Source organism: Lichenostomus cassidix, chromosome 27 (assembly GCF_008360975.1).
Source record: "Lichenostomus cassidix isolate B80296 chromosome 27, HeHo_3.0, whole genome shotgun sequence".
Taxonomy (NCBI): Eukaryota; Metazoa; Chordata; class Aves; order Passeriformes; family Meliphagidae; genus Lichenostomus; species Lichenostomus cassidix.
Window position 1 is genome coordinate 1,046,971 of NC_139507.1, and position 9,442 is coordinate 1,056,412.

The 9,442-nt window shown below is 51.6% G+C and overlaps 1 protein-coding gene across 7 annotated transcripts in view; it reads right to left on the minus strand.

Annotated features, from left to right (window-relative positions):
• The window catches only part of GPATCH8 (G-patch domain containing 8), a 54,358-nt gene extending 45,784 nt beyond the window's left edge, over positions 1-8,574 (minus strand). For 3 of the 7 annotated variants that reach the window (XM_085040087.1, XM_085040090.1, XM_085040092.1), the window contains exon 1: positions 8,158-8,210. Coding sequence is in view for 2 of the 7 variants with exons in the window: in XM_085040085.1 (XP_084896211.1) it covers positions 8,158-8,202 (45 nt within the window). In the remaining 5 variants the exon portion in view is untranslated. Of the gene's footprint in view, positions 1-8,157 lie in introns of all 7 variants that reach the window. The other 4 variants (XM_085040088.1, XM_085040091.1, XM_085040085.1 and 1 more) reach the window with 3 other exon arrangements.
• Positions 8,575-9,442: the final 868 nt, after the last annotated feature.

Consider the following 9,442-nt stretch of genomic DNA (forward strand, 5'->3'; position numbering starts at 1 on the left):
AGCTGCAGCAAAACCTAATTTTCTGCAGACACACACATCAATTATTCTGAGAGTACTTAACAGCAAAATCCTCTCAAGTCAATACAACAAAAGCAATCACTTGAGACTCAGAGATGAATTTAAATTGGCAAGGTTTGAAAGAAGCACCTTGGAATTGCACATTGAAAAGTTGATGGCACCTTTTGTTTACCAAACTAAAAATTAATTTTGACTAAACTCTTCCTGCTAAGTCCAAAAACACTGAAAACCCACTCACCAGAACACATTCGAGACTAGTCACAGGTCAAGAGGTTTAAACCAGGAAAATGTGCATATAAATATCCACTTAGAGCTGTCCAAATAAAAACATGTTCTACAGTTCCGAGATAAACAGCTTGTACCACACAAGGAGCGGGAGCCAGAGGCAGGTCCCTGCTTTGCATACTTTGGCACCAAACGAGAACAATTTCATGTCTTTCAGATTCCTTCTGCCGCACCAACACCAGCTGTGGATCTGTTCCAGCACATGAGAGATGCTCTGCAGTCCTTCAGCAGCTGCACCCAAGAGCCAGCAGTGGCCTCACTCTCTCAGTTTTCTCTTTGCCATTTCTTAACGTGCCTCGGTGAAGAAGGTGCTGCAGCTTCCAGCACCCACACGTTGATGGCTAACCAGGGCCTTCAAACAACCATGGAACCATGGAAGGGGCTGGGTGGGGAAAGCACTTCAAGACGGTCTTGTTCCATCCCTGCCATGGGCAGGGACACCTCCCACTATCCCAGGCTGCTCCAAGCCAGCCTTGGACACTGCCAGGGATCCAGGGGCAGCCACAGGTTCTCTGGGCACCCTGTGCCAGGGCCTCACCACCCTCATAGGGAGGAATTTCCTCCCTATATCCCTTCTAACCTCTGGCAGTGGGAAGCCATTCCCTGTGTCCTGTCCCTCCATCCCTTGTCCCCTGTCCCTCTCCAGCTCTCCTGGAGCCCCTTTAGGCACTGGCAGGAGCTCTGAGGTCTCCGAGGTCTCCTGGAGACTTCTCCTCCCCAGGTGAACCCCCAGCTCTCCCAGCCTGGCTCCAGAGCAGAGAGCCTCCAGCCCTCAGAGGCCTCCTCTGGACTCTCTCCAGCAGCTCCACGTCCTTCCTGTGCTGAGAATGCCAGGGCTGGAGGCAGCTCTGCAGGTGGAGTCTCACCTGAGCAGGGCAGAGGGGCAGAATCCCTCCTCACCTGCTGCCCACAGTTGGTTCCTGGGCTGCCAGCACACATGGCTGAATCACTGAACTTCTCATCAAACAATACCCCAAGTCCTTCTCCCCAGGGCTGCTTTCAATCCATTCTCCCCCAGCCTGGATTTGGGCTCGGAATTGCCCTGACCCAGGTGCAGGACCTTGCACTTGTCCTTTCTGAACTTCATGAGGCTCACACAGACCAACCTCTGCAGCCTCTCCAGGTCCCTCTGGATGCCACCCTTCCCTCCAGTGTGTGACCACATCAGATAGTACAAGGCAAAGAGAAACCACCCCAATGGAACAGGGTGCTAATCATGGAATATTTAGGATATAATCTATTTACCACTACAAACTTCCAAGCTGTCATATTATCTCCCTTTTCTTTCTTACTGCAGTGTCTGACTTGACAAAGAATTGTTTCTAAATCAAAATCTCACCAAGAATGTCCCTCAGAAGCATATTAACACACTCAAACTCCATTCAAAACTTTTATCAATGACCAGAAGAAACAGAGCACCTGCCAGCTCAGTTTGCAGACCAGGCAGCCCAACAAAGAGTGAGCAACAGTGTGGACATGTTTGTACAGAGCAACCTGACCCATGTAACAGAGGCTTCAACTCCCTAACACCACGTCTGCTTTCACAGAGCACTGTACAAACACAGCCACAGCACAGGGCTGCACCCAGCAGGCCGAGAAATCCCACTTAAAACCTCCTCATGCAACACAGTAGCAGAAGGGATGAAAATACAGTCCAGGGGTGTGCAACAAAGGAACAGCAAACACAAAAAGTAGTAAAAAAGATATTTATCTCTGCTCGTTATACTGGTGAGAGTCTGCTCTAGACTCCCCTGTGCAAGCTTTCCAGTCACAAGTGTGGACAATTTAAGATACAGAAAGGTGTAACAACGCAAAAGGAGAACAGTAAGAGAATTCAGAGGTATTAAGGCTCTCAGAAGAATCTCAAATCGAGCAGAAATGCTGTACATGCCTTCATGTAAGAGGAAACAACATAGAAATGTGTACTTTGGCATAGCAGAGGACATAAGAAAGAACATCTAAAAGCTGAAGCTAAAAAAAAATCCAGAAGAAAAAAATCAAGGAAAATGCAGCTTTCAATGGCTTAACTACCAGAACAATCTACAAAGGAAAAATATCACCAGACATCTTCAAGGAAGAGATACCACAGCCAAAAACAAACTCCTGGACTAAGAACTGGGTCAAACAATGGGAAGTGAAAGCTAAGTAATACCTGGCTATTTAAAACCAGCATCCTAATACTCACTTCTGGCTTTAAAACTGTGCCCAGAGTCTCAAATTAACTGCCCATAGATCTGCCTGAAAGGAGAAAGTACCAATAATTACTACAGGTTTAAAACTATGTGGTAAGAGAAAAGCCTCTGTCAACTGAGGAAGTGCTGCCCTAGAACTGCAGCAGTGGCTTTTATCAGATAAGCTCCTGAAGCTCCACATTCCCACACAGGGGGTGGCAGGAGCCTGGTTAGAGGGGTGGGTTTTGTCTCAGAGAGGGTGACTCAGAGGTGGCTTGTGGGACTGAAGGATAAAGTGTTTCTCTCCCATTCACTCAGCCTGAGCAGTGGAGAACATCACTGTATGAGAAGTGACAACACAGACTGGGGGAAAGCACAACCAAGACAGGAAAGAAGGTCTTATATAGACTCACCACGTGAGTCCCAGAAATCCACACTGAAGTTCAGACCCTCCTCTGACGTTCTAAAACTGGAACCAATATTACTTGATCTACTTTAGAACACATTTTCCCCCAGTCTTCTCCCCCTCTCCTCGCTCACACAGGGACGTTAAAAAAAAAATCAGTCACAGTTCTGCTGTTCTGTTTTGCTGAACTGAGAGGTCAGAACATCCTGCCAAGGAGGCAGGAGCTGTATTCTGCCTGTGCTGGGTCCACACCAGAAATATAACCTGAATCTAAAGATAAATTAAGATCTCTAAACAATACTAATAGATCTTTAAAAATCTCAGATTAATACTTAAGTTAGAAAATACTCCATGGAAAAGGCAAAGGCTGCCTCCTGACTGTTTGCAGCTACTCCCGCCAAAGGCAAATTCACACCCCAGGATCTTGGATCAGTTGAAAGCTCAGCATAACAGATTTTGCAGAGATTCCAATCCTCATTCCCCCACATTAAGATTTTCTTCTCCCAATTAGTAAAGGCAGGCAGAGAAAATGACCCTCTTTATCTCTCTGCAGCACAGAGCGCAGCCATCAGCTCCCTGTGCCACATCACCCCGAGCAGCTGGGCCTGCTGAAGGACATGAAAATCAAATGCACTTCCCCTAGGCAGCACCTGGGAAGGGAATTGAAGCTGCAGCCATGGACACACTCATTAAGGATGGATTCTAAACCTCCTCGCTGCCGGCCCAGCTGTCCGGTAAAGCGCTGCCTAAGCTGCTTGGGAACAGAACTTATCCCTGACATTCTGCCAATTAAAAAGCATAAAATCCCCCTGCCAGCAACGCTCAGCTCAACCTGCTGGAAGCAGCAGTGCCAGAAGCACAGTGATGTGCTGGCTTAGCTCTTCAAATCCTTTGTGGAAGGAAAGAAAAAAAAACACCTATCTTCCTGGAATTAGCAGGAATACCCAAGCTGAGGTCCAGACTGGCCACACTTCCACCCAGCAGGGAAAACCAGGCATTCCTGCTGGGTGGAAGTGTTATTCCATTGTACAGACTACACAACACCAAAAATCCAAGAGACAGAACAGCCTGTGTTCCGTCTGGCTAATGATGCCAGTAAGTGCAATGTATGTAGGAAGAGGAAATTATTGTACACATAGACACATATGGCTGGTAATATTTCTGCTTCAACAATGAAAAGGAGAAAAATGTAGCAAGAAAACATTTTCTCAACATCTGGGAGTAAGTGGGAGCTCCATTGGATCTCAGCAGTAGACACATCTACTTATTCTCTTTTAGAGGCGATATTTATTCTTTGAGTTTCTAAGCTAATCTAAAGAATAAAATCATTGCAAATGCAAAAATAGGGCTAAAAATATATATTTACTTATTGCAGCAGTTTCATGTTTATACAGCTTTCATTAACGATCCCAAAACATTCTGCTAGCATCACCTACAGCTATTTTTCAGAATTCCTCCAGGTTATGGTGGTTCCCATTTGTCTCTGCCAGGGAAGCCCATCAATCCAGGAGACAGCGGCACAGACAAGTGACAGAGCTGTGACAGACAAGCTCCCCAGTCCTTTGCCCAAAGGACTAAGCTTGTCAGAAACCCAAAAATAAACACTCTTGTATGGAAAACGGAATAAGGTTGGGATTTATTTGGATGAGCCACTCCAAGACTTCACTTGCCATTGCAGAGCCTAGAGAGAAGCAAGAGAAGGAAGTTCTGGGATATCCTTTCTCCTGCACTATCCATTGCCCTGTCCAAAGCTCCCAAATGAAGCCCTCCGCTGGCCTGGTTGGGGAAAGATCCCCATGACAGGCAGAGCACAGCTCAAGGCCTTTCTCTGGAGCTTCCCTCAGGTTCAGCACCTGCAAAACATAGTCAGAACCAGGGGCTTTCCGAGTTTCTCTAAGGTTTCGGAGCTTACAGTAAAAAGGGAAGAGGATCTACGCCTTTACAGTGGCTTCTAAAGCTACAGAGCATGGCAACAGCACAACAATCCTGTAAGGAAAAAAGCAAGAGCTGCCTAATCAGCTCGCTGCAGTGATATCCTCCAGTGCCGTTCCTGCTCCTTTGGCAATTTCAACTTCCAAATCATCTTTAGCTTCAAGGTTCCTTCCACCCAACCACAGAGAAGAGTTGGAATAATTTCAGAGTATACAATCTTTCTCCTCTCCCTCCACACGACAAGTTTTATCCTTAGGGATATACAGCTTTCTTATCCTTACACAAGCCACTCTTTCCCACAGGACTCCTTATAACTCCCTGTGGAAGCTCCCTCTGCAGCTCTCTTCATGCCCACCACAGCTTTGGCTGCAGCTATGGGAAGATCTCTGATTCCCTCCAGTTCTCAGCTGATCCCTCTGACCAACAACCCTTCTTCCTTCAGCACCTTTCCATGCACTTCAGACCATGGATACCTTCTCTTTCTCAGCTGGTTTAAGTCCTTCCTTCCTGATTTTCCTCCAGTGAAGTATATTTTAACTCCTGTCTCCCCTGATGGCACGGGGGAGGGAAGAATAGCTCACAGCAGCTCTCTCACCTCTAATCCACTTTTCTCCAGCATATCAGAAGCTCAGAAGCATGAGGATCACCTCTTCTAACCCTGCACTGCCAGCTCTCCCTTGCCTACAGTGCTCAACTTGCACTCTTGCCAAACTGATCCTTCCAACCCAGACTCTTTCCAGTTGCTCTCCAGAAAGGCTGATAACAATAATGAGAACTCTGAAATGCTTTTTTTTATCCGCTGACTTTTCCATTAGCCACATCACTAATCCCAAGATATGCGCCTTTCTTCCAAACAGCTAAAAGGCTCCTTTGACCTGCACTCTTTACTCCTGACCTTTTGTTTCTCCCTCTCTCTCCATACTGTTAACACATCCTTTCAATTCGAGGAGATCATAAGTAGATCATCCCAGAACAAAATCCGACAGATCTCCACAGCCTCCCTCCCCACACTGCATCCATCCCTGCTCAAGCTGTGTAATTTTAGCGCCTGTCTCCCTCTGGCCGTGCTCCCTGGGACTCACCAGCCTGCCAGGGACACAAGGTCCCATCTAGAGTCACACCTGCTCCAAGGACTGAAACTTCACCTGCCGAAGAACTAAAACTGTGTGAAAAGGGCATCCCTAACACTGATAGAAACACTCCTACACGGGAGCCACGCTATCAGAGTGTCTTATTTTTGCTACGTTTGGAGAACAGGATTTTCTAGAGAGGCACAGGCAGGTGTATTCTTACATACAGTCACAGCAGCCCTGCAAGCACTCAGCACAGTGAGCATTTCCTGTATTCCACACCCATGTCATAGCTCAAGCAATCTGTCTAAATACAGGGACAAAAATTCTGAAGTCTTCTCTGAAAGTGACTTCAAACCTTATTTTTCCTTCCTCTTAATCAAAAAGCTTTCTTCCATCAATATACTTTGGAAAAACTGTTAGCTTGCCCAGCTGTCAAGGGGAAGTGCACAACCCTCAAGCTCCCCCAAATTCAGGACGACCTTGTCCCAGTCCTCGTCAGATCATCTCTTCCACAGCTCACTGTTTTCACCTTCAGTCCTCCACAAGCCTAAACCAGCTCCAAACTGCTCTTCCCAGGGGACCAATTCCACTTTTCCCTCACAGGAAGCTTTAACACAAAATAAAATGTCTCTCTTCTCCCTGGCACATTTTCAGGCAGGGAAGAACAGAGCAGTGACCCTTCCATAAAACCAAATCCTACGTTTATATTTTTCACTCTAGTCTACAGGAAAGACAAAGAAAGCCTGGTATTTAGCACAGATAAATCCCAATTTAGAACAGTGCCCTTTCTTAAAGTCAAGGGGACACAGGGTTGTGACAGAGTTATTGTCCCCAGGCACACTCGGCAGCTTCCAAGATCTCGGGATCAGGTAATGGAGCCGAGTTTCCACCCTGACATCACCATGCATTCCCCCTGCCTGCCCAGAGCCACGACACAGTAACAGGTTTTGCCACTACAATTATTCTTCTTGCCATGGGGTTTCCCCACAAAGGGACAGGAACAAGGACACCCAAAGGTAAATGTGGACACGACTGCAGAGCTCACCCGTTCCCTGGGTACAGCCACAGTATCTGACTTGCTTTAGCTTCCCCATCTCTCCCTTACCAGAGGACTGAGAGAAATGTGTTTTCAAGCCCAAGATCTGGCTCACGCCACTTCCTGAAACACAAACTTCAAAGCCAAATCAGACCATTTCAGTGCTAATTACACCTCATTTCTTCATTTAAGGAAATGAAGGATGCAAACGAGCCCATGTTTGGGGCTTCGGCAGGAGCCAAACCTCCATCCACAGAGCAGGCAATGCCAACACTGATCACAACCACGCGGCTATTTATTTTCTTGTGCATTTCTAACACAGTTTAATAACAATTTTTGAAGCGTGCACCGCTTGTAGCATCCAGAAGCAACATAAATTAGTCACTCCTGGACGTCCTGACTGCTTCCAAGACTGCACCTTAATGCCAGATTAAGCAGAATTACGCAAGCTCCACACTATAAAAGCCCTCCCAGGTCTTCGGGTGAAAGGCCCGAGTGGGGATGAACAGCATCATTCCAACTCCAGGCTCCCGAAACAAGGACCCACAGAACAGCTCATCCACGGCTTTCCTCGAGCTGCGTTATCCTCGCTCCTTTTGTTTCCCTTTCTAACCCCGAGACTCTCTCGGGCTGAAGTCAGAGAACAACATGTCATTGTTCAAGCTTAATGAGTCAACGTTAATTTTCCCATTGTTTATTTAAACCCCCTTTAAAGCAGCATCAGTGGCGTTAATTACGTTGAAATACTGATGTTTCGGCGGGGGGCCGGGTCTGAGAAGGCAGAGGCGTTTTCTGCAGAGAAGGGGGTCACTGGCAGATGTTCGGACGGCGCGGTGCGGCTCGGGGGGAGTGGCGCGATCCCTCCCTGGGGGTGGGTGATCTCCTCATCGGGGGGCTGGTTCCTCACCGGGGAGGGGCCCAACCCTCACGGGGGCGGTCGCTCCCATCACTGGTGGAGGGTTGATCCCCTCACCGCGTTCCCCCGCCGGTCCCTCCGCGGGGTCGCCCCTTCGCCGCCGCCGTCACGACACGCCGCCCGCTGCCCCCCGTCCCCGGGTCGCCCTCCCCTGCCGCGGGTCACCTTGACAGCCATCCCCGGCCCCCCGCGCTCCCCTCTGTGCCGCTCCCCGCCGCGGCGCAGCACCGGGCCCGCGCACAAAGCCCCGGCGGGGGGAGGAAGGCGGCCGAGCCCGGCCTGAGGGACCGCGGCCGCGCGGAGCGGCACGAGGGAAGTACCTGGAAGTCCCTGTCCTCGTTGAAGCGGGAGAACCTGTCCGCCATTTCGCGCCGGCCCAACCCGGCCCGGCCCCGCTCCGACCGCCGCCGCCTCCGCCCTCAGCGCCGCCCGCCTGCACCGCCCCCGCCGCACCGCGCATGCGCAACCCACGGGCCACGTGAGCAGCACCAAAGATCACGTGATTAGCAACCAGGGCGGCCCTGACGGCGGCGCCACCGCGCGGAGCGGAAGAGCGGAGCGGAAGAGCGGAGCGGCTGCTGCAGCGGGGCCTGGCGGGACGGCGGCGGCAGGACCGGCCCGGACGCCGCGGCGCACCGGGGATCGGCACACCGAGGGGGCGGAACCGGCTCGTAAGGCCGGCCGCGCCCTCAAGGCTCCGCCGCGACAGGTCACGTCCCGCCGAGCCTCGCGGCTCGTCTGGCTGCTGATAGCAGCGCGCATGCGCGCCGCGGTGACCAATGAGGGCGCGAGCCCAGACACGCGCGCGCCCGACAACCAATGAGGGCAGGAGCAGCGGCACGCTCGTGCATAGCAGCCAATTAGGGCGCTACCTGCGGCGCAGCGCGGGGCACCCAGCTCCTCGTTGCGCGCATGCGTAAAACGGTCGCACTGCTAGGGCTCGACCCGGGGAACGGAGAGCGCGAGCCGCGCTTCAGCCTTCCCGCCCTCCCAGTTTGAGCCAATGGGAGCTGCCCTAGTCGCTTGAGTGACGATGGTGCGAGCCAATGGCAGCGCGGGCTCGCCACCGCCCCCAGCTGTGCGCCGCGGGCCGTGCTGCCCACTGAGGCGGCGCATGCGCAGAGCCGGTTCGGCGGGTCCCGCGGCGGGGTGGCTGAGGGCAGCCGGAGCCCCTCGGCGCTGGAACGGCCCAGGGCCAGGGGTCAGCCCTCAGGGAGGACACAGTACCTGCGCCCAGCCCTGAGGTGTTGCCCAGCACAAATCCTGAGCCGGATCGCGGTGCTCAGAGCCAGCCCCGCGGTGCAGCCCAGGGCCCGGCAGAGCCGTGCCCGTATCCCTGGCTCCTGCCCCAGCCCTCCGGCCGGGCTGCGGGGACTTCTCGCTGCTGAGTGCGAAGTGTGTGCCCGGCTCGTGCAGCCATAGCCCTGTCCTTCTGTGCAGCGGCACAGGAGCAGTGCCTTGGGCAGTACCGGGGGGCTGTGGGTTCGTGCTGGGTTTATGTCTGGAGTCTGGATCTGGTTTTGGTATAGGGTCGGGTCTAGGATGTAGCTCTGGGTATAGATTTGAGGGCTGGGTTTGGGGTCTGGGGATGGGGTCTAGGTCTGG